General features: G+C 47.7%; 2 protein-coding genes across 3 annotated transcripts in view; both read left to right on the forward strand.

Annotated features, from left to right (window-relative positions):
* The first annotated feature begins 6,541 nt into the window (after window positions 1-6,541).
* THY1 (Thy-1 cell surface antigen) overlaps window positions 6,542-24,823 on the forward strand; it is a 97,693-nt gene continuing 79,411 nt past the window's right edge. Inside the window, exons 1-4 of one of the 2 annotated variants that reach the window (XR_015695578.1) lie at window positions 6,542-6,623; window positions 8,499-8,606; window positions 11,336-11,674; window positions 12,766-12,928. Coding sequence is in view for 1 of the 2 variants with exons in the window: in XM_087706435.1 (XP_087562561.1) it covers window positions 8,567-8,606; window positions 11,336-11,674; window positions 12,766-12,878 (492 nt within the window). In the remaining variant the exon portion in view is untranslated. Of the gene's footprint in view, window positions 6,624-8,498; window positions 8,607-11,335; window positions 11,675-12,765; window positions 14,373-24,823 lie in introns of those variants that run through there. The other variant, XM_087706435.1, reaches the window with a different exon arrangement.
* Window positions 24,567-24,823, forward strand: part of USP2 (ubiquitin specific peptidase 2) — a gene marked incomplete at its 3' end in the record, with an annotated part of 58,115 nt that continues 57,858 nt past the window's right edge. The window contains 1 exon segment of the mRNA XM_087703788.1: window positions 24,567-24,821.

Raw genomic sequence — 24,823 nt, forward strand, 5'->3', positions numbered from 1 at the left:
TGAGCAGAACATTTTAAAAGAGAGGGGGGTGTTTACATTTCTGCAATGGAGATTGTTCTGCGCATGCGCGGAACCAAAAATCAAGATGGCGACGCCGACAATAGAACCAGTTTGGGTGCATGGGTGGCCGAGTTACTACCTACTAAGCCGAACTGGGCCGAACCGGTAGGAAGCCACTGCTGACCCTGACGATGGGTATGATACATTGGTGGGATTTAAGGTTTAAGGTTTATTAAAATTTGTATGCCGCCCACTCCCATCGGGACTCTGGGTGGCTCACAGCAAGACAGAAACAGTTAAAATTTAAAAATAGAAAAATACAATATTAAAAATTCACATCATCCATTACATCTAAGCGGGGGCTGGATATCCATCAACAGCCCCAGGCCTGCCGGAACAGCCAGGTCTTAATGGCTTTACGGAAGGCCGGGAGAGTGGGAAGGGTCCGGATCTCTGCGGGTAGATCGTTCCACAGGGCCGGGGCAGCAACAGAGAAGGCCCTCCCCCAGGGAGCCGCCAACCGGCATTGTCCGGTTGACGGCACCCGGAGGAGGCCCAACCTGTGCGATCTTGTTGGTCGTTGGGAGGTAAGTGGCAGGAGGCGGTCTCTCAGGTACCCAGGTCCTAAACCATGTAGGGCTTTAAAAGTAACGACTAGCACCTTGAAGCGAGTCCGGAGACCAATGGGGAGCCAGTGCAGCTCACGGAGGATCGGTGTAACATGGGTGTATCTAGATACACCCCATATCGCTCGCGCGGCTGCGTTCTGGACCAACTGAGGGGCAGCTTGAAGCTTGCATTGCGTGCAATCCACTTTCTGGTGCATACGTGATGTTTCGATAAAATGCACAGTCCTGAACTGATTTCAGTGCTTCGCCTTGCCTGAACCCTCATCAAACTTTTTTGATAAATGCAAATAGGACAAGAGATGAGTCGGAGCCTCTGCGTTCCATTAAAATGTTAGCACATTTCTGAGAGACCCTGTTCCCTTGGAGAAATGTCCCCATTTGTCCTCCCCACGTGGAATTTCCTGTTCCATCCCTCGGCCTCCCAAATAACAAGCCCGTTTGGGAAGAAGGCCAGGAGCCGCTCCCAATTCTTCTCCATCTGCTCAGAAAGGGATTAACTTTCTGGTTTTAATAAGGCAAATTACTTCCAGACCAGCCTTGACCTGAAGGATTACAGGAGAATGGAAGAGCTGGAAAGGACCATAGAGGTCTTCTAGTCCAACCCCCTGCTCAAGCAGGAAACCCTACACCCGGGATGCAGAGCCATCTCTCCGGCCACAGCAGCCATCCCGCGTTGCTCTCCCAGGTTCCAGGTGGTCTTCGTGAGCACGAGAGGAGTTTCCAGGCGCGCATGAGAACATGAGCTTTTGGTTTCCAGAATGCACATGTGCACCGGCCAGCTGGTCTTTGCGTGCCAGAATCCAGGTGACCAGGGTGCATGGGCGTGCCAGAATCCAGAAGCTCAGCTTCCTGACATGCACATGCGCACCGGGGAACTGCTCTTCCAGTTTCCGGTGCTCCCCTGCGCATGTGTGCGCTCCCCTTTCGGCACTCGTATGCCAGTTATCAGCTGCCTTCGGAGTCAGACATCAGTGGGGCAGACGAACAGCTGGAGCCTGTTCCCAGTGTGCGCAAGCGCAGAGTTGCCAGACGAAGGGAACTGCTAAAGAACAGGGGTCGACTTGGGAGTAAGGCCACAGGTGGATGGTGAATGGCCCCTCCCAGAGGAGATAAAAGAGGAGCGAAAGGGGAGTGGAGTTTGCAGGAGTCAATGAGTTCACTTCATTGGTTCGTGACTCTCCGAGACTCCTTGCCAAGTTCTGCAGATCTCGGCCTGGCAGCTCTCCAAACCAGATGAGGTCTGTGACTGTAAATCCTCCCTTGAAAGACTTTGCGGGATGTGAATGAGCGGAATTCACCGTCAGTTAATAAAAGGGTTTTTGTTGGGACAAGGAGTTTGTTTCATGCTCTTAGGAAGCCTCGGTCAGCACAGAAACTATGGATGGGTTGAAGCTGTTGACCGCAGTAACATTGTTCTGCTGATGCTTGTGAATCGTTGGTTGCTATCATGCAGAAATGACAGAGGAAGTCACTTAATGCCTGGATGTTCACCAGCTGCCCATTTGTTCCAAGTCGTCGCTAATATCCATGCGCGGAGTTGCCAGACGAAGGGGACAGCTAAAGGGCAGGGGTCAACTTGGGAGTAAGACTTGGCTGGATGTGAATGAGCAGAATTCACAGGCAGTTAATGAAAGAGTTTTTGTTATGCCTTTCTAACAAGCAAAGCTCCATGGGGAAGCCAGATTCCCTTACAACCAGGTTACTGACTTAAGGACGGTTGTGATTCACTTAACAACCGAGGCAAGAATGGAGGTAAAACAGGGCCAAACTCACTTAACTATCTCGCTTATTGTGGCAAGCAAACTTTTCTGAGAACACTCTCTCTCTCTCTCTCTCTCTCTCTCACACACACACACACACACACACTCACACTCACACACACACACACACACACACACACACACACACAATTTTCCTTTCCCGGATCAATGGCTTTAACGATGCCAAGCAATTAGGAATCTCTATAAATTTGATAATCCATCCGATCCGCAGGAGGCTTACAGAGATAATAGCAGAGAAGGGCGAATTGAGGGTCTCAACAATCAAGACTCCCTCTAATGGAATTTCACTCCTGAATAATACACAGCCTTGCCTATGGCTAATCCTTGACTTGCGACCTCAACTGGGATCATAATTTCCATTGCCCATCCTTAAGTGAGTCACGCCCAGCTGCATAACCTTTTGCAGCAAGGAAAGAAAGCTGGAAGAGGAAGCATCTGACTATGATAGAAATCCCCGGGCATTAAGACACAACTCCGGAAGAAGGAAGACTTGCCTACAACTTCAAGAATGGACATTGAAAGTTACAAACTTAGCCGAGAGGGCTAAAATATCGGCATATAGAGCCGAGGTGGCGCAGGGGTTAAATGCAGCACTGCAGGCTACTTCAGCTGACTGCAGTTCTGCAGTTCGGCTGTTCAAATCTCACCGGCTCAGGGTTGACTCAGCCTTCCATCCTTCCGAGGTGGGTAAAATGAGGACCCGGATTGTTGTTGGGGGCAATATGCTGACTCTGTAAACCGCTTAGAGAGGGCTGAAAGCCCCATGAAGCGGTATATAAGTCTAACTGCTATTGCTATATCTTAAAGATCACTCAAATGAGAGATATAAACGAGACTGGGGAAAAAATGGATTGACTATATACAAAACAAATACGGGACCAAGAAATCCCAGTTAGCCTATGCTTAAGATCAGAAATGATTTAAATTGTTTAGCTCAGCAAGAAGAAGCTAAGGTCAATGTAGAATGTCATTAATTTCTTTATTTCTTTTTTTCTCAATAGATTTTAGACTGTGTTTGTTAAAAATCCATACCGTGTGCGGGTTCCGGGAAGTCGGGGGGGGGGAAGAGGAGGGGGGTTGGGGGGAGGAGGGGAGTTGGGGGGAGGGTGGAGGGAGGGAGGGGTATACATTAGGCTAGACAAGAATTTGGTGGTAAACTAGAACTATTTTGACACACAAAAAATTGTACTTCGATGTCTTACTGATTGAGGAATGATGAAATGTTTGTTTTTAAAAGAAATAAAACTTTTGAACCATCAAGACACCACTCCGGAGGGCATCAGGTTGTAGAAACCGGTCTTTTGTGCAATGTGGACACCCAGCGTCTCCTTAACTCACACACAAACACCCACGCAACTCTTTCCAGAAGGATCTTAATGCCCAGATTTCTTCTAGGAAGAAGGCAGCTTCCGTCTCCAGGAAGAAACGTCTTCTCCAAACAGAAGAATCTGTTTTTGCCAAGTGTCTGAGTGAGGCTGCAAAAAATTAAAACATTTTTTTTCCCACACAAAAAAAAAGACTCTCTTTTCTTGAGATGAATCTGGGAAAGTCAGGTTTTGACTTGGTGTCACGAGGGGAAAAACTCCAGGTTTTCAAGGGCTTGTAAAGCAGCCGTGTAAAACGGGCTTGGATTGCAGAGAGACTTTTAACCGTACAATTTGGGATGGGCACCCATGGGAGTGAATTTGGGATGAACATCCTCTGAGCGGCGTGGGAGCAGGAATGGATTTCCAGAGGGGAAAAATTGCAGACTACAGGAACTGTTTGCAAATGGTTCCTGTAGTCTGCAATTTTTCCTCTGGAAATCCATTCCTTCTCCCACGCCGCTCAGAGGATGTTCATCCCAAATTGTATTGCTAAAAGGTCTGTAGCAGACTTCAGGAACCATTTGCACCCCTCAGGTGACCCTGAGGACACAGGCAAGCCTCCAAGTGGCCTGAAGGACCCTCTAAAAGGCTGCAATTGACCAGCTGTCTGCAAGGAGTATCAATCCTTCCATTCCCCTCCATCCAGTCAGAGCTGAAGAAGCTTCTTGGATGAGAAGCGAAAAGCCTTCAAAGAAAAAACAAGAAAGTCCAGTTGCCTCTTGAAAAAGCACCTTTGGGACAACCAAGACCTGAAGGATGGAGAATTTCTACAGACTTTTTAGCTATACAATTTGTATCTCATTTAAATTTATTTATAAATAAATAAACTATACAATTTGAGATGAACATCTTTTGAATGGCATGGGAGTAGGAATGGATTTCCAGAGGGGGAAAATAATTGCAGACTACAGGAACCGTTTGCACCACTCAGATGACCCTGAGGACAGAGATAGACCTCCAAGTGGCCTCAAGGACCCTCTAAAAGGCTGCAAATGACCAGCTGTCTGCAAGGAATATCAGTCCTTCCATTCCCCACCATCCAGTCAGAGCTGAAGAAGCTTCTTGGATGAGAAGAGAAACGTCTTCAAAGAAAAATGAGAAAGTCCAGTTTCGAGTGGAATAGATTTTTAACTTTCCGTATTCCTGGAGAAGCTCAGGAGGCATAAGCGATAAATATAAGCACGTTGGAGATACACAAGACTTGTGGGTGTTGGGGGCAAGATCTTGAACTTTCAACTGGGTGGGGAAAACCAGGAAGCTTTCAGATTCGGGTTTCCCCAGATGTGCCAACATGTCTCTCTTAATCAATTGGAACTTTGAGCAATACTTTGCCTTGGACTCTGATTTACTTCTGGATGCTATTTGGAACCCTGACAGAATTATTGCAGTGTGGAATTTGTAAGGATTGCAGGAGGGAAACAAAAGATCTGACCCACCCAATAAAATAAAATAAAAACTGAAGGGTGTCTGCATAGAGATTCGAGTTCAGATTCCATCTTTCAGCTATGGCATTGGTGATATTCAATTTTTTTTTTAAATTACCGGTTCTGTGGGCGTGGCTCAGGTGTTACGGCAGGGGAAGGATATTGCAAAATCCCCATTGCCAGCCCACTCCATGGGAGGAGATTGAGAAATGTTTGCATGTAGGAACGTGTGGATGGGGCAAAAGTAGCTTGGCATATGGAGAAAATCAGAATGCATTTTTGACCTCTTTTTGCCAATTGTGAACTAGAATAATAACAACAACAACAACAACAACAACTGGTGGGAACATCAGCCTGAAAAAGTCACCGAAAATCAGATGGTCAAGATCTTGTGGGATTTTTGCATACAAACGGACAAAATACTGGCGTATAATACACCAGACATCACACTGGTTGAGAAAAACAAGGTCACAATCATAGACATCGCAATACCTGATGATAGCAGGGTCGCTGAGAAGGAACATGAAAAAATCACAAAATACCAGGACTTAAAAATCGAAATTCAACGACTATGGCACAAACCAGCAGTGGTAATTCCAGTGGTAATTGGCACACTGGGTGCTATTCCAAAAGCATTGGAATTACATTTAAAACAGCTAAAAATTGACAAAATCACCATCAGTCAAATGCAAAAAGCCGCACTGCTTGGATCTGCATGCATATTACCAAAATACTTTACAACGTCCTAGGCCCCTGGGTGGGGCCCGACTAGTAATCAATGCCAAATCCGGCAAAACAATTGGCCGCTGTGATACAATTTTGTTGTTGCAAATAATAATAATAATAATAATAATAGTCACTTAATAGTAAGGTGGCTGTAATATAAATTTAATAAATAAAATAACCGCATCTTGAAAAAGCACCTTTCGGACAACCAGGACCTGGATTACTGAGAATCTCTACAGATTCTTAGCAGTTCGCAAACCATGGTTTAATGTAAACCCAATCCGTTCACCAATTCCCTTCCAGAAGAAAAAACGGGTCTCTTCTGGTGGCACGAAGCCCCTGACCCTCAATTCCTCGCCCCCTCTCCACCCAAACGCCCTGAGAAGGAGCCATGGGGGCATCTTCCAGACCACCCCCACCCCCGAGTCGCATCAGCTCCCAAACACCCAAGTCGCTCTTGCAAAGCTATCAGAGGCGCGCCCCCACACAACACTCTGCCTTGGCTCACGCGCAGAAGATCCCCCCCCCCCGCCAGGCTGCTGCAGGTTCTCCGCCTGGGTACCGCAGAGGCGGGGAGGGCTGTGCGAAGGGGCGGGGCCTGTTGGGAAGCCCACCCCTTCGCAGAGGCGCCTAGTGCAGCCGACCCAACCTGCGCCAGACCGGGAGAGCGGTGCTGGCGGCTGGACGTGGCTGAAGGTAACGGGAGTGGGAGGAGGTGTGGCTGTGGGACGGGGAAGCGGGGTGCAGGCAGGCAGGCAGCCTCGGCTTCTCCGCTCCTCTTCCTCCGGCTGGGAATAAGCAGAGGAGGGGGGCGCAATGAAGGGAAGGACGCGGGCATCCTTCCCGCTTGAGGAGCCAACCGGTGCGTAATTGGCTAGCAAGCGCGCATTCCCTGCCCGTCTCGGGCAGGCAGCCACCACCACCTCGGCGCCCCCCGGGAGTGGCCGGATGGGATGGAAAGACTCCAGGCACCATCCTCCCCAGGAGACCAACCTCCTCCCTTACGGACGGGAAGAGTGGCAGCCACTAAACTGGGGGACCGTCCGGGAAACCAGTTCGGGGATGCTGGAGAAAGGGCGAGAGAGGCGCAGAGAGCCGGGAAGGGCGAAGCAAGCTGACCCGGCTCTCTTCTCCCACCCCCCGAGGGGATTTCGCAGCCTCTCCCCCCCCCCCAGTAGATCCCTCCGTCTGGAGGGTCTCCCCTTCAGTCTCAACACGCAAGTGGGAAAACGTCGGAAAGCGAGAGAGGCCGTGGAGGCCCACGTGAGCTGTCCAGGGTGATGATGGAGATGCAAGAGGCGAGGGGGACCCTTGCAGGCGGCGGGCGCTCAGGCGGGGAAGAGGGGCTGCGAGAGTCCGTGGGATGTGGGGAGGGGGGGGGCAGCGGCGGGAGTGTCTGGCCCAGGCGAGGCGAGAGGGCCGCAGGGCGGATCCCGGCCGAATCCGGCGTCGAGAAGGTCACTTTGCGCAAAGCAGACAGTTGCCGCAGCGCGGGCGCGCCGGGATGCTTTTGGCTGGCCCGGAGGGCGCAAAAGCGCGCGCGTGCTGCGTCCTGGAATGCCGCAGGATCCGCCGCGTTTGCGCTGCGCCGACGGGGCAGAGACCCTCGAAGGCCGGCCTAGATGGGCGCGAGACGGGGGTGAGGGTGGGGGAAGGGGCTCTCCCACATAGGAGACCCTCCGAGGAGAAGGAGAAGAGGGATCGCCGGGTCTGCAGGAGAAGCGCTATCGCCCAAGGTCGGCCGTCCTGCCTCCCCTGATAGGGCGGGCGTGAGAGGGGCGCATCCTGTGCCCCCTTCTCTGCCCCAGCCAGACCCTCTGCTTCTGGGAAAAATGGATGCAGCTGCACCCATCAAAACCTTTTTCGCTGCCTATAACAACAAATTACAGGGGAAATTCATGAGTTTTTCATCCTGGGAAGGATTTTTGTACAAGTCCAAATTCTCTTTCCCCTGGATTTCCATCCTCTCCTTCCAAGGTTAATTTAATGTTTCCTTAAAAAAATCAATTTTCTAAGATCTGCAGTATGTCTTCCAGGCTTCCCCTTCATGGCAGTCTCCCTTTTGCCACCTTCTCCCTACCCCCCACCCCCCGGGGAGGAAATTGCCAATTCAGATTGGCGAAGGAGCAGATGGGCATCCTCTACCCAGCTCCACAATTCCTAGAATTCATTCCTGGTCTTTTTTTTTTTTTTGAACCGCAGGAGATCATAAAAATTCTTCTGCAGCTTCAGAGTCGGGCCTGTGAGTCATCTTTCTCTTCTCCCCCCCCCCCCCCCACGGGTGGCTGGCTGGCTGGCACAATGCCCGGTCAGCGCTGACCAAAAGAAAAAACCCTGCAGAAAAGAGAATTTTAGAAGCCTGAGATAAGAGGAGGGGAATCCTTGGCTGGCAAAAAGGAAAAAAGCCTCTTTGGCTGGGCGATGCCATCCGACCATGGCCAAGAAGCTGCTTTGGCATTTTAAACGCACACACACACACAGAAACATCTGCTTTAGCCAAGGGGGCATTGCCAGCGCTGCCAATCGATTTGCACCGCTGCCTCCTTAACTATGTGCTGCTTCTGTTCCTAGATTTCGCTCCTCAGACGCTGCCAGGTGTGCCAGGTGACGCCCCACCCCGAATTCACCCACCCAGGAAGATGTTGAGATCAACGGTCAGCCTGGCTCTCCTTTTGGCAGGTAAAAGGAGACACTGTGCCAGGTGTGCTGCCACCTGGTGGCCCCAGGAAGCATCTTGCCTGGACCCAGCGCATCCAGTTCCTGGAAATGTCCTCTCTTAAGCTACACGGTCACGGGACGCGGCGGCTCAGTGGCTAAGACGCTGAGCTTGTCGATCAGAAAGGTTGACGGGTTAGCGGTTCGAATCCCTAGCGCCGTGCAATGGCGTCAGCTCCCATTACTTGTCCCAGCTTCTGCCACCCAATATTTCTTTTGTCGACAAGGGAGGTAGCTTTTAAGTGAGTTTCGCCCTCGTTTTACTGCCTTCCTTGCGACAGTCGTTAAGTGGACCGCCGGCAGCTGTTACATTAGTAGCAAGGTTGTTAAGTGAATCCAGCTTCCTCATTGATTGTCAGAAGGTTGCAAAGGGGGAAATCACACGGCATTACGACCGTCATAAATATGAGTCGGTGGCCAAACTTCTGAATGTTGACCACGTGACCACGGTCGTAAGTGTGAAACGAGGTCATAAGTCGCTTCAGTGCCATTGTAACTTCAAATGGCCACTAAATGGACTATTTGTAGGGAGCTTCAGCAGGGATTGTGTTAAAAGATACCTGTTCATCTGCACTTCCCATCCATCATGAAAGTATTTTTAAAAAATCACTCTGAGTCCTTCCTTTGTTCTTGACAAAAATCTCTCCGCTATACGAAATGAAGATTTAGTCCATGAAAGGTTTGTCTGTTAAATTTGGGGGCAGGGTCTTTGTCTAAACTGCTTTAGTGAAAAATAAAAACGGGGAAATCTGCTCTCATCCATTTTTCAAGAGGTCTGGACGTCAACTCCCAGAATTCCCCAGCCAGCATGCGCTAGTCTTAACAGCGAGGGCAAATTAACCAATGGAACAGCTTGCCACCAGAAATCATGGGTACTCCATCACTGGAGGCTTTTAAGAAAAATCTAGGTAGTCGCTTATCTAAAATGGTATAGGTTCTCCTGCTTGAGCAGGGGGATGGACTAGAAGGCCTCCAAGTTCCCTTCCAACTCTATTCGAAGATAAAATTCCAAGGCTGGGGAATTCTGGGAGTTGAAGTCCAGAGCTAATGGCCAAGGTTGAGAAGCATTATATGACTCGGCCTCTTTCTCTGTGTGGTCTAATATTCCCCCTCTTTTTAAACTCATGTATCCTTAATATTTTTTTTAGCTCTACATCTGGATTCTGCTAGCAATTGAGCCCTAGGTAGAGCTTAAAAAATATCAAACCTCTGGATTTTCTATTTGCATGGAAATTAAGATTGTTAGGGAATCTTCCTTGGTCAGGGAAGAATTTCTGATCTGCAGGTGATTTGAAGCAGAGAAAGCTGTGTTATGCCCTCTTTTTACGTGATATGAGATATGCACGAACGTATGCATAATTCCCTTTCCCCTCTATAAGGTTAATGAGAAAACCTCTCTTAATTTGTTAAAGTCTTTAATTTACCATTGGGTTGAGTAGGTAATTATTTTTAATAGGAGTTGTGGATTGCTTTAACGTATGACCTCATTTAGCCAAGGTCGCCTCTGACTCCTTTTAACCAGATTCTTAAAAGGGGATTTAACACATAGATAGGACAGTGAATTTCAAATAGTAAGGATTAGAAGTTATGGGGATTTGGAGATACATTCCTGGGATTGATTAAATATTGTTAATACTTGGCGTTATTAGCAACCCTACGCCAGTGGTAAAATGTAAAAATGTTTGCCACCAGTTCTCTGGGCGTGGCTTGGTGATGGGGGTCATGTGACTGGGTGGGTGTGGCCAAATGTCATAGGGTTTTCTGCTTGAGCAGGGGGTTGAACTAGAAGACCTCCAAGGTCCCTTCAGGCTCTGCTATTCTATCTATCTATCTATCTATCTATCTATCTATCTAATCTATCTATTTATTTATCTGTCTCTATCTACCTATCTACCTATCTATCAAATCAATCAATCAATTTATCTATCTATCAAATCTATCTATCAAATCTATCTATCTATATATCAAATCTATCTATCAAATCTATCTATCTGTCAAATCTATCTATCTGTCAAATCTATCATATATCAAATCTATCTATATATATATATATCAAATCTATCTATCAAATCTATCTATCTATCAAATATATTTATCTATCTATATCAAATCTATCTATCTATATTTATCAAATCTATCTATATCAAATCTATCAAATCTATCTATCTATATCAAATCTATCTATTTGTCAAATCTATCTATCTATCAAATCTATCTATCTATCTATATCATATATATATATATATATATATATATATATATATATATATATATATATATATATATATATATATATATATATAATCTATCTATATATATATATAAAATCTATCTAGCAAATCTATCTCTGTCAAATCTATCTATATCAAATCTATCTATATATATATATCAAATCTATCTATCAAATCTCTCTCTATATATATCAAATATATTTATCTATCTATATCAAATCTATCTATCTATATTGATCAAATCTATCTATATCAAATCTATCTATATCAAATCTATCAAATCTATCTATCAAATCTATCTATTAAATCAATCTATCTATCTATCTATCAAATCTATCTATTAAATCAATCTATCTATCAAATCTATCTATCAAATCTATCAATCTATCGATCTATATCAAATCTATCATCTACCTGCCTATCCATCTATCGATCTGTTATTCTCTTCTTTCCTTCCTGAAGTGCTCCAAGTCAGCCATGGCCAGCGGATCAAAAGACTAACGGCCTGCGTGTCGGATCAAACCCTGCGGATAGACTGTGCCTATGAACGCAAAACCAGCAACGCTCTGACCTACGAATTCCGCCTCTCCAAGGATACTGGGGTGGGAACAGTTGTGGCCGGCAACATCAATGTCGCCAGCAACCTCTACAAGTATCGCACCAACGTCACGGCCACCCAGGACCTTGTGTGCCTGTACCTCGCCAGCTTCAGCACCAAAGACGAGGGGGTCTACACCTGCAATTTGAAGATCACCAACGATTACGAAGACATGCGGTCCAGGAACATCTCGGTGGTCAAAGGTGAGCGGAGGTCAGGCGTGAAAGGCCGGGTCCCTGTGTGAAGGTCCAGTGAAACTGACTGGTTGCTAAACGGTTTATGCAGAGGAGTCTTCTCAACTCACCTGCTTGGAGTTAGATAAGGGGTTAACCGAATGCAAGGGAGATAGCAATAGCAATAGCAATAGCAGTTAGACTTATATACCGCTTCATAGGGCTTTCAGCCCTCTCTAAGCGGTTTACAGAGTCAGCATATTGCCCCCAACAACAATCCGGGTCCTCATTTTATCCACCTCAGAAGGATGGAAGGCTGAGTCAACCCTGAGCCGGTGAGATTTGAACCGCAGAACTGCAGAACTGCAGTCAGCTGAAGTAGCCTGCAGTGCTGCATTTAACCACTGCGCCACTTCGGCTCATGGGACTTAGTAGTTGAGACTTCGATGTTGAGACTCTAGAACAGGGATGTCCAAACTTGGGGACTTTTAAGACTTGTGGACTTCAACTCCCAGAATTCCCCAGCTTGGGAATTCTGGGACTTGAAGTCCACAAGTCTTAAAGTTCCCAGGTTTGGAGACCCCCTGCTCTAGAAAGAGGGCAGAGAAGAGCAACCTGGATGATTTTAGGGGCCTGGAGGCTAAAACATATGAAGAACGGTTGCAGGAAGTGGGCAGGGCTAGTCTAGTGAAGAGAAGGACCAGGGGAGACAGGACAGCAGCCTTCCTATTTATTGATTGATTGATTGATTGATTGATTTAATTTATAGGCCGCCCAATCCCGAAGGACTCCGGGCGGCTTACAAACAAGGGGAAGAAAGAAAAAGAAAATAAACAGAATGGTTTAAAAATTCACAACACACATTCGTTCTAATCGGGGCTGGACCTTAACAATAAGGTCAATAGCCCCAGGCCGACCGGAACAGCCAGGTTTTAACAGCTTTCCCGAAGGCCGTGAGAGTGGGAGGGGCTGCCACAGAGAGGAGGGGCTCAAGCTATTCTCCAAAGCCAGACGAGGAATAATGGGTGGAAACTGAACCAAGGAGAGATTCAACCTTAGAAGACCTTCAAGGCCCCTTCCGTCTCGCTGACTCTCTTCTGTCCTTTTTTCCCCTTCGACAGCCCAGTTGGCGAGATGCTCCGGGATCAGCGTCTTCATCCAGAACACCTCCTGGCTTCTCCTGCTGCTCCTGTCGCTCCCCTTGCTGCAAGCTGTGGATTTTGTCTCGCTGTGACGGGAGAAGAAAGCCAGCGAGGGGGAGAGGGGCACCGGGAGGTCGGGTGGTGGGGGGAAGAAGAAGGAAGGAAGAACGGCCTGTCACACAAGTCTAAACCCATCTGGGGAAAGTGGGCCTTTTCCCGGTGGTTTTGGAAAGAGGGAACAGGACTATGGATTTGAGCTGGAAGGCAAAACGGTTTTCTCTTAATCGTCTCTTTCTCTGTCTCTTGTATCTCTCTTTCTCTCCCTCTCTCTCTCTCTCTCTCTCTCTCCCTCTCCCTCTCTCTCTCTCTCTCTCTCTCCCCCTATCTATCTATCTCTATCGCTCTCTCTTTAGCCACATAGCTGCTGGGAGTGACTAATTTGCGCTTAAACCCAAACTTATCGTGCTGTAATGTGCAAGCAACGCATTTGCAAGGGGTTGGGGAAAACGGGAGCATGACTGCATAGCCCATTGCCTTGCCTTCTTCCCCTCCCTCCCTCTGCTTTCACCATCCCGCTTTCTTGTCCGATCCTCACTCCCTTCCCCCAAAAGCAGAGCGGTGCCCACTGTTTCTTTTCCGTTTTTCCATTTTCCCTCTTCTGGGTCTTTTTCCTCTTTGGTCTTCCAAGAACTCTCTGGATATAAGGCACGAAAGAAAAACACGGATTCCTAGGAGATTTGGGGGCACTGCAGCTTCCGTTTCTTCTTCTTCTTCTTCTTCTTCTTCTTCTTCTTCTTCTTCTTCTTCTTCTTCTTCTTCTTCTTTTTTTCGTTTTGGGCCAAAGAAGGAGCCCTGGGGCAGGGAGAGGATGGGAAGATGGTTCCAGTTATGTGCCCAGGGGGTTTCTTGGAGGGTGGCCTGCCAAGCTGAACCATACAAAGAGTCGGAGAACATTGTCTTGGGCTGCGTCAAAGAAGGAAGCAGGGAATCGCTCCTTTTCTTAAATTATATTTTAAATGCATGCAACGTTTTCCAAACAGAAATTAAAATTGTGCTGCTCGGCTTGGCAATAATAGCAATAGCAGTTAGACTTATATACCGCTTCATAGGGCTTTCGGCCCTCTCTAAACGGTTTACAGAGTCAGCATATTGCCCCCCACAGTCTGGGTCCTCATTTCACCCACCTCGGAAGGATGGAAGGCTGAGTCAACCTTGAGCCGGTGAGATTAGAACCGCCGAACTGCAGATAACAGTCAGCTGAAGTGGCCTGCAGTACTGCACTCTAACCACTGTGCCACCATGCAATTCAGTTTTGGGCGTCTACGCAGGGCCCAGAAATTGGCCGTTCCCAGTTTTCTTGCATCAGCTGAGTAGGTTTGATAAAAGTGCTTGTAGTAACTTGTGGAGGATGGTGTTTGTAGTTCCCAAATCTGTTCATTTGGGGCAGGACTGTTCTGTGGAACGGGTGAGTCCTGCTTTGGAGGAAGAAGAGTCCATGGCCCAGATGGATGGCAGAAACCTCCTATTGGCAAGGAGGTGATCAAAGAGGTAGCTACTGGATAAAAAAGATAGGAAGGAGAGAGGGAGGGAGGCAGGGAAAGAAAGAAGGAAGGAAGGAAGGAAGGAAGGAAGGAAGGAAAGAAAGAAAGAGAAGGAAGGAAAGAAAAAGAGAAGGAAGAAAAAAGAAGAAATAGAAAGAAAGAGAGAGAAGGAAGAGAAGGAAGGAAGGAAAGAAAAGAAGAGAAAGAAAGGAAGGAAGGAAGGAAGGAAGGAAGGAAGGAAGAAAGGAAGGAAGGAAGGAAAAAGAAAAGGAAAGAAGGAAAGGGGAAAAAAAGAATCCTTGTATTTTGAGAAGAATAATTCAGGATCCCCCATTTTAGTTTGTCCGGCTCAATCTGACCTTTTGAGAAGAGCCATCAATGGTTGGAAGGAAAGTTTGTGCCTCTTTGGACAACCATTGGTCTGAAATGGCACAGGGTCTCCTGCTTGAAGAGGGGATTGGACTAGAAGACCTCCAAGGTCCCTTCTGACTCATCTATTCTGTTATTCTTTCCATGGGACCAAAAGGAACCCGTGGCTTGCAGAGGACATCAAAAGGACACCCCCCTCTCCCTCACTCTCAAGAAAATCAGTGCCTTCTCAGATTTATTTCTGTGTATTTATTGATTTAATTTGTAAATCCAGATGCTGGCAAGGCTAACGACTCTCTGACAAAGCGTAATTTCAGCTGTTTCCCCTTCGGCTTGCATTTTCGGCCATCAAGGTGGAGGGGGCACAAGAGATTGGCTACTCTCCCAGAATTTGCAAGAGGATTCTGTGAGTCAAGATTGCAAGGTCAAAAAAACCCCAGCTCATTCCTATAAAAAGTGGGGTACCACATACATTCTTCTTAGATAACCACCTTTGTATTCTACAATTATAACAAAAGGTAGTGATTTATTTAGCTGCAATAAGGTAGCAATAGCAATAGCAGTTAGACTTATATACCGCTTCATAGGGCTTTCAGCGCTCTCTAAGCGGTTTACAGAGTCAGCATATTGCCCCCACAGTCTGGGTCCTCATTTCACCCACCTCGGAAGGATGGAAGACTGAGTCAACCTTGAGCCGGTGAGATTAGAACCGCTGAACTGCAGATAACAGTCAGCTGAAGTGGCCTGCAGTACTGCAATAGCAATAGCGATAGCAGTTAGACTTATATACCGCTTCATAGGGCTTTCAGCCCTCTCTAAGCGGTTTACAGAGTCAGCATATCGCCCCCACAGTCTGGGTCCCCATTTTACCCACCTCGGAAGGATGGAAGGCTGAGTCAACCCTGAGCCGGTGAGATTTGAACCGCCAAACTACAGATAACAGTCAGCTGAAGTGGCTGCAGTACAACACTCTAACCACTGTGCCACCTCGGCTCTTGCTGTATCCCAAAGGGACGCGGTGGCTCAGTGGCTAAGATGCTGAGTTTGTCTATCAGAAAGGACAGCAGTTTGGCGGTTTGAATCCCTAGTGCCTCGTAACGGAGTGAGCTCCCATGACTTGTCCCAGCATCTGCCAAACTAGTTCGAAAGCACATAAAAAAATGCAAGTAGAAAAATAGGAACCACCTTTGGTGGGAAGGGAACAGTGTTCTGTGCCCCTTCGGCATTGAGTCATGCCGGCCACATGACCACAGAGACATCTTCGGACAGCGCTGGCTCTTCGGCTTTGAAACGGAGATTAGCAACGCCCCCTAGAGTTCGGAACGACTAGCACATAAGTGCGAGGGGAACCTTTATCTTAAGGTACCCCAACATGTGTTTATGCATCATTTATATGGTGACCCATCCCAAGAAAAGTATCTAGAAATTCTAAAATACACCAAGGATACCCAAATAACAGGAAGATTGGGGTCCTTTAAATTACAAGTTTCATGCCAGAAAAAAAATGAGATCAATTACCAATCATATGCACCATCGGAGACTGATGTGAAGTCTACAATGGAAAGAAAAGTAAAATTAACCTATGAAAAAGAATTTGGGGAGCCAACACTTAACTCTAAGTCAGAGGGCTGGAAAAAAATGGGCTCAAAAAGTCAAAAATAGTTGGGTTAAAATCGAAGCATAGGGAAATATAAGGTGATTTGTTTCTTTGCATGTGGAAAAATAAACAACAAAACAAATATGCTTGCTAAACATTCCTAGCTTGCTGGCCCTATTTCGCTAGGATGTTTGTTCCCAAGCCGCTTCAGAGTTTAATTTGGAATGTATTTAAATGTCTGTTTCTCTGAGGGTTGAAGTAGTTTTTAGCCGTGAGGATCTGGAAAGGTGGAATGCAGAAGGCTTGCAAGCGATGGGCGAGGTTAAAATGTTCTCCAGAAATTCTAGGCTTGCAAATTGAGGTTTCTTCCCTTAAAACAACCAACCTGTCTTTATTTACATTCTCCCATAGGATGCTGGGCGTAGCAAGTTTTCTGCATTAGTTTTCCTCCTTCCTTCAAAATAGTGCAGCCGGAAGACTTCGTGTAGGATAAGATTTCTGAAGGTTTATGGAAAAGCACCAATTTGGGGGGTGGGAGGGGAGACAACACAATCAGATAATTGAAGTTGGGGGCTTTATGCTTTTAAAACAGGAACTGACTGGCACCAATTTTAGCAACCAGTCTGCAGATAAAAATGGAGGCATAATATTTAAAATTTTGAAACACCTTCTGTTGCAGGCTTCCAAGAACGAAGTATCAGGTTGTTAAAGCCAAACCTTTACAAAGCCAAGATGTTTGTAGCTGGAAGGAATGTTTGTGCCTCTGTGGACAATCATTTTTTTCCAGGATAAACAATGCAAGATACATTAAATCAGATGGAAATAATAATCACAAGTTTTATACCCAGCCCTTCAAAGGCTTCCTGATTGCATGGCAAGGTTCGAATGACAGGCCGAGCTTAAGTGAATGGTTGGAGGTCATCTAGGTGAGAATGGATGGCTTGTGAGATGGTTTATTTGGATTTGATTTGTACAGCTGCCCCTCTCAAACCTGTGATTCTGGATGTTTTCGGATTGCTCTGCCTCTTTCTCCAGCCCTTCCCCACCTGGCCCTCCCTCCCCCCTCTTCCCACCCACCCCCCATCCAGCTTTTGCTTTTCCATCTAAGCCAACCGCTTTCTCTTCCTCCCACCTTCAGGATTTTATTGCTCAGGTAAGCCCAATCCCTGATTTCCTCTCTCGGCTCTTTGATTTTTCCGGGCAAATTCAGCGGCTCCCAATTGGGAATGCCCTCCTCCCCTTTCCCCCCCCTCCAGACTGCCCATCCCTCCTGCTTCATCCTCCTCTCCTTCCGTGAACATTGGTAGAGTGTTTTTTTCCCACGCTTCTTGTCCAAGACAACCGAGGGGCGAAAGGACCCCTATCAGCACAAATAAAATCCTTAGATTGTAGAATTCCGTTTCCTTGTGTCTTTGCTTTTCCTTCTTTTTCTTGGGGGGGGGGGTTCATTTATTTGGATGGTGTGAATTGCAGCTAATTTTTTTTTTAAAAAAGAGCACGATGTGCTTCTTCACTGGTTGAAGAATTTTTTTTTTAAATTACTTTTAAATGTTGCTCTCAAGTTTGCTACCGATAAAACACCGGAGGTTGGGCTCCTGTCAGCACACAAAAGGGAAAATAAGACGGGGAGGAGAGAGAAAAGAGCAGCTTTAAGCAGAGTTCTTCAGAACAGAACAGATTAAAAGAGTTGGAAGGGACCTTGTATGTCATCTAGTCCAACCCCCATCCACCCAAGGAGGAGATCCTACACCATTTCTGACAGATTACAGTCCAGCCTCTTCTTGAAAGCCTCCAGGGATGAAGCTCCCACAACATCTGAAGGCAACTTCTGTTCCATGGGTTCTCACGGCTCTCACTGTCAGGAAATTCTTCCTTATTTCCAGGTTGAATCTCTCCTTGATCAGAGAGTATAGAATAGAATAGAATAGAATAGAATGTAGAATAGAATAGAATAGAATGTAGAATAGAATAGAAAAGAATATGGAAAGAATAGAATAGAATATGGAAAGAATAGAATATGGAAAGAATAGAATACAATAGAATTGAATAGAATAGAATATGGATAGAATAGAATAGAATAGAATAGAATAGAATAGAATAGAATGTAGAATAGAATAGAATGTAGAATAGAATAGAATAGAATATGGAAAGAATAGAATATGGAAAGAATAGAATATGGAAAGAATAGAATATGGAAAGAATAGAATATGGAAAGAATAGAATATGGAAAGAATAGAATAGAATAGAATAGAATATGGATAGAATAGAATAGAATAGAATTAAGAAAGAATGGCATGGCATAGCATAGCATAGCATAGCATAGCACAGAATTCTTTATTGGCCAAGTGTGGTTTGGACACACAAGGAATTTGTCTTTGGTGCAGATGCTCTCAGTGTGCATAAAAGTAAAGATGCATTCGTCATGAATCATAAGATACGACACTTAATGATAGTCATAGGATACAATTAAGCAATCAAATGATACTGGGAAACAATATAAATAGTAAGGATCCAAGCAACACAGTTACAGTCATACAGGAACGATGAGAAGATTAATAGTAATAGTAATGCAGCCTTAGTGAATAGTTTGACAGTGGTGAGGGAATTATTTGTTTAGCAGAGGGATGGCGTTTGGGAAAAAACTGTCCTCATGTCTAGTTGTCTCGGTGTGCAGTGCCCTATAACGTCATTTTGGGGTAGGAGTTGAAACAATTGATGTCCAGGATGCGAGGGGTCTGTAGATATTTTCACATAAATGTTTCCCTCCCTTATTCCTTGTCTGGCCTTTGGGTGCTTTGGAGAATAGCTTGACCCCTTTCTCCTCTCTGTGGCAGCCCCACAAATATCGGAAGATGCTCTCCTGTCTCCCCTGGTCCTTCTCTTCCCTAGACTAGCCAGGCCCAGTTTCTGCAACTTGCAGCAAATTATTATTATTTGGGGGGGGGGGGGACTCAAGATTGTTGATGTCTTGGTAGGGCTAAGGGGAAACATGGTTTCATTGCAAATATTCCATGTTTTGAGACTTCTGCCGTCTCTCACACACTGATAGCCAAGCCCAGTGCACATATTCAGAATAAATTGTATTTTTATCAAATTTCATTTTAGATTGCTTTTTATCAAGTTTTAGTAATTATTTGTTTCTGGAACTTTGCCCTTTTAATATGACCCAAGGGCTACTCACTAAAAATTCAAGGAGTAAAAACAGGGTCTCAGACAATACACACACACACACCTCAAACACACACACACACACAACAAGCAAGCATAAAATCACAAGAACAGCTCCAGAGCCACAGCTCCATCCAGGAAAGGAACATCTGTGGGCTCCCAGTTTAATTGTCTTTTTTTCAGACGTTTCATGACCTTACTAGGTAGTATCATCAGAACGTCTACATTTTCAAACAGGGCGGATTTTATTTTAAACAGAAGCCCAAGGAAAAGAAGCTGGCTTTTTTTTCATTTTGGAAACTTTCGGAACTCTTGGTTCTGGGCGTCGTTCTAGGGGGTGGCTTCTCCGGACGACCCCAGCCTCATAATAGAGACCCTTCCTTCCCCAATCGGGGTCCAGAGCGGGCATTTGCAGCCCCCCCCCCACCGAGGGTCCAGCCAGTCAGCCGGCTGGGTTTCAGATTACCCCCGACCTGTTTTTCCAGCAGCCGCGCCCCTCACCCATCCCCGCAGCGCCCAGGAACCGCGGAAGACCCCCTCCCCACAACCACTTCTACCGGCGCTGCGGACTACGATGGAAAGAGGAGGGAGGGGCTATGGACAGGACAGAGACTCCCAGATCTATGGTAGACGGTGCACCACCAGGTGACCCACGCCCTCCCCCCCCCCGAGGCGGCCGATGAGCCCTCTGAGCGCGTGCAGAGCGCTCCGGCTTTGTCGGCCGCCCGCGCTGCGTCACGCGTGGCCGGATTGTGACATCAGGCGGCGGCGGTGGGCTGGGGGCTCCATGGAGCCGGACGGGTTCGGCTCGTCCCCCCCGGAGACGGCCAGGTGAGTGCGGGCCGCGCCCCTTCCCCGCCCCGGAGCCTGCCAGAGGGGCGCTCTCCTTCGCCCCGGGCTGGGGCGCCCCGGGCCGCGGAGGTCCGCAGGGAGGTAGCTGCGCGGGGACTCGGAGGTGCCCAAGGGGAGGGGAGACCTCGGAGGCTGGGGGTGCCTCGCTCACGCCCCCTCCCCAAACCATCGCCTCGCCACCCCCCCCCCCGCCCCGCTCTAGGGCGGCGTGGGAGCCCCGCGCGCATCGCTCCGGGTGGGTTCGGTCTGGCGGGCGCGGAGTGAGTGGGTGAGTGGGAAGGGGGGGAGCCCAGAAGGGTGGGAGTGGGCAACGCTGGCCCGCGGCCGAAGCCCATCTGGGGTGGCTGGGGGTGATGGGAGTTGTAGTCCTGGCATTCCTGGCTGGGAAACCTGGTGAGAGGAGAGAGCTGCTGGAGATGATGGTGGTGAAGAAGAAGATGATGATGAAGAAGTTCTTAGGAAGCTGTCAAGAGAAACTTTGTTTCTCTTGATAGCTTCCTAAGAACTAACAATTCCCTCCAACTTCTTCTTCATCATCACCATCTCCCTTTGCAGCAGGGGGAGGAGATGGGCTCCCCTGTATCCAGATGTGGAATGAGGGTCATCACAGGGACTTTTAGCCATTAAAATTCCTGGCTTTTTTTTTTTGCAGTGCCCTCTGCACCTGCTCAGGAGCCCTCTGGTCCCATGTGCTAATTCTTCTTGCTTTGACCCCAGGCTCCAATCTAGGATACTGGACCAGGAGTCCCAGTGCTTAAGCACAAAGCGAAAGTCGAATTATTTCCTTTGGAGGGAGGGCAAACTTTGTGTTCCTCTCCTGTTTTACATAAGGACGGGCTGCTGGCTCAGAGGGAGGTGGGGGGAAGAGGCAACTGGAATGGATGATCTCACTTTGCCCCAAGCCTCTGCTATCATTCTGGGATGAGTCACCCGCTGAGGATTGTGGCCTGGAGGCCCAAGGCTTCGATCATCCCAGCCACTCAGCCCGGAGTGACACATCGTTTTCTCGGGGTCATGAGTTTGGGGCATATTTTAGACAGCTGTCCCAGGAAATATTGGGGTGGAAGCAGTGGTGGGATTCAACATTGTTTTACTACTGGTTCTGTGGGCGTGGCTTGGTGGGTGCGACAGGGGAAGGATACTGCAAAATCCCCATTCCCTCCCGATCAGCTGGGACTTGGGAGACAGAGAATAGATGTGGGCATGGCCAGCCAGAGGTGATAGTTACCAGTTCTCCGAACCACTCAAAATTTCCGCTTCTGGTTCTCCAGAACCGGTCAGAACTGGCTGAATACCACCTCTGGGCAGAAGGTGGCATACAAGTATAATAAATACAAATACAAACAGACTTTCGGAAGGCCGAGAGAGTGGGGAGGGTCCGGATCTCAGGGGGTAGATCGTTCCAGAGGGCCGGGGCAGCTACAGAGAAGGCCCTCCCCCGAGGAGCCGCCAGACGACATTGTGCAGTCGATGGCACCCGGAGAAGGCCCATCCTGTGCGATCGTTAAGTTAAAGGCTACACCTGATTCCCCTTCCTAGACTTGGGCTACCATAAGTTAAAGGCTACACCTGGTTCCCCTTCCTAGACTGGGGCTTCATAAGTTAAAGGCTACACCTGGTTCCTTTTCCTGGACTGGGGCTAACATAAGTTAAAGGCTAAACCTGGTTCCTTTTCCTGGACTGGGGCTAACATAAGTTAAAGGCTACACCTGGTTCCCCTTCCTAGACTGGGGCTTCATAAGTTAAAGGCTAAACCTGGTTCCTTTTCCTGGACTGGGGCTAACATAAGTTAAAGGCTAAACCTGGTTCCTTTTCCTGGACTGGGGCTTCATAATTTAAAGGCTAAACCTGGTTCCTTTTCCTGGACTGGGGCTTCATAAGTTAAAGGCTAAACCTGGTTCCTTTTCCTGGACTGGGGCTAACATAAGTTAAAGGCTACACCTGGTTCCCCTTCCTAGACTGGGGCTTCATAAGTTAAAGGCTAAACCTGGTTCCTTTTCCTAGACTGGGGCTAACATAAGTTAAAGGCTACACCTGGTTCCCCTTCCTAGACTGGGGCTTCATAAGTTAAAGGCTAAACCTGGTTCCTTTTCCTGGACTGGGGCTAACATAAGTTAAAGGCTAAACCTGGTTCCTTTTCCTGGACTGGGGCTTCATAAGTTAAAGGCTACACCTGGTTCCTTTTCCTGGACTGGGGCTAACATAAGTTAAAGGCTACACCTGGTTCCCCTTCCTAGACTGGGGCTTCATAAGTTAAAGGCTACACCTGGTTCCTTTTCCTGGACTGGGAATACTACAAATTAAGCCAATCTTAAGCCTTTTTTTAAAATCCCTGCTGAAAAGAAACAAAGAAAGGGACAGAATTTGCAATTGGCAGCGTTTCTGGGGAGATGTTTTCTTCCTTACTCCTGCTGGAGTTCAGGATATCTAATGCTGCTTCCTTCTCCCATTCTTTTTTTAAAATCACCTTGCAAAGCCTGGGTGCTTCTGGTGTGCCCATTTCACAAACGGCAAACCGAGGCCAAGAGATCTTATCCCAAGGGTAACGCAGGTTCACCCAGGTGCTTCATCCTGGCCTATCTCGTTTCCTCATTCTCTCGGTGTGAACACAGCATTGGAGATGGCAGAGATAATTGCCGTTGAGATTTCACATTGCTCCTTTTCTTTTTTTTTAGCACACGCCAGAGGAAATAAAAATTTACAATGGATTCAGGGAGAGGGTGTTGCCACGTACCGTGAATGCCAGCTTTCATGTTTTTTTTAACCATCAGGTTTCTAGTCTTCATGAATTTAAGGCAGCGTTTCTCAATCCAAGCACCTTGAAGCTGTGTGTGCCTGCGATGCAGGGGTGAAATCCAGCAAGTTCTGACAGGTTCTAGAAAACCGGTAGCGGAAATTTTGAGTAGTTCGGAGAACTGGCAAATGCCACCTCTGACTGGCCCCAGAGTGGGGAGGGGATGGAGATTTTGCAGTATCTTTCCCCTGCCACGCCCACCAAGCCACACCATGCCCACCCTGTCAGCGTTCCAAGTATCATGTAGAATTACATCAGAGTCCAAGGCAAAATGATCCTTAAAGTCCCAATTTAATAAATTAGACATCTTGGCGTTATGCTATGAAATCCCAATACTGGAAATTACATCAGAATCCCACCCAGTTAAAAGTTCATGATCTTGTCCCGACACCCACAATCCGTCACATGGTCCAATCTTCTTCTTCCACGCTGGCACCCACACCCAGCTGCTTCCGGTCAGGTGCAAAGGTTTAGGAGACAAAAGATGACCTTGAGCTTCTAGAAAGGAATTTTTTTATTTTGAAAACAACACATTCTACCCCTTGCTAATTCCCCTCCCCACTTAATGAGAGTGTGGCAAGCCAAAGATTCTTATAGGAACCACTACAGGCCTGACAGGCGGCCTCTCTTCAAAAAAGAACCACAGAACCGGTAGTAAAAAAAAATTGAATTTCACCACTGCTGTGATGGTGAACCTATGGCATGCACCATTGCCAGCTGCTCTTTTGTTTTCCTGATTTTCCAGCTGATCTTTGCCCGTGACGGAGCACTGCAAAACCAAAGACCAGCTAGCCGGTACGAATGCACACACTGGCTACCTCATCGTCGGGTTTCCGGCGTTCCGGCATGCCCGAACATCAGCTGTGCAGCACGCATGCGCATGCCATAAACCAAAAGACGAGGTGACTGCCGCATACATTTCCAGAGCTCCGGCGCATGCAAAGACCAGCTGGCCGGCTTGCCTGTGTGCAAAGGCCAGCTGATCTTCTAATTTCTGGGGCTCCGGCGCCTGTGCACGATCCAGTTTGGGCACTCATTGCCAAAAAGGTTCGCGATCACTGCTGGATGGACTTCGACTCCCAGAATTCCCCAGCTGGCTGGGGAATTCTGGGAGTTGAAGTCCGTACAGCTTCGAGCTGCCTAGGCTGAGAATTGCATTGTTAGAAGCTATATGATTAGAACGACTGCATTATTTACGCACCCAGCCTTTGTTTCCCAGCTCTCCAATTTCTTCTCCTTTCCCCTCTCCATCCGGACAGGGGGATCCACACTGCCAGGCACGCAGGGATCTCCTGCCCCTTTAAGCCCCCCCAATGCTGGAATGCGTGCGTTGCCCCAGCCATGGCGCGAGGTCAGATAAAGCGCTATATTTATCCAGCAAGTAACCCGAGCCGGCAGGATCGCTCGGCTGAGGCTAAAACACACCCGAGTTCCCTTCCAATCTACTTCGTTCTCCTCCGCCTGGGAGGGTCCTCTCAGTAGTTTCCCCTGCTGCCCACCCCGCCGGCACCCCCCTGACCTCCTCCAACGGGACCGGCTCTGCTGCCTTTTAATCGTTTCTCTTCTTTCTGACCCCCCCTCCCCTATTTCTCTCTCCTTTTCCCCCCTCTGCAGAAAAAGCAGCTTGCCCAGGCTGATCTGAGCCTCCCCCTCCCATCCACCCCAGGCTTCAGTTTCATGCCACGGCTCCGTGGGCCTGTCGTTCTACACACAGGT

The sequence above is a fragment of the Thamnophis sirtalis genome, unplaced genomic scaffold, assembly GCF_051295495.1.
Source record: "Thamnophis sirtalis isolate CommonGarterSnake01/CBP01778 unplaced genomic scaffold, rThaSir2_p1.2 scaffold_2, whole genome shotgun sequence".
Classification (NCBI taxonomy): Eukaryota; Metazoa; Chordata; class Lepidosauria; order Squamata; family Natricidae; genus Thamnophis; species Thamnophis sirtalis.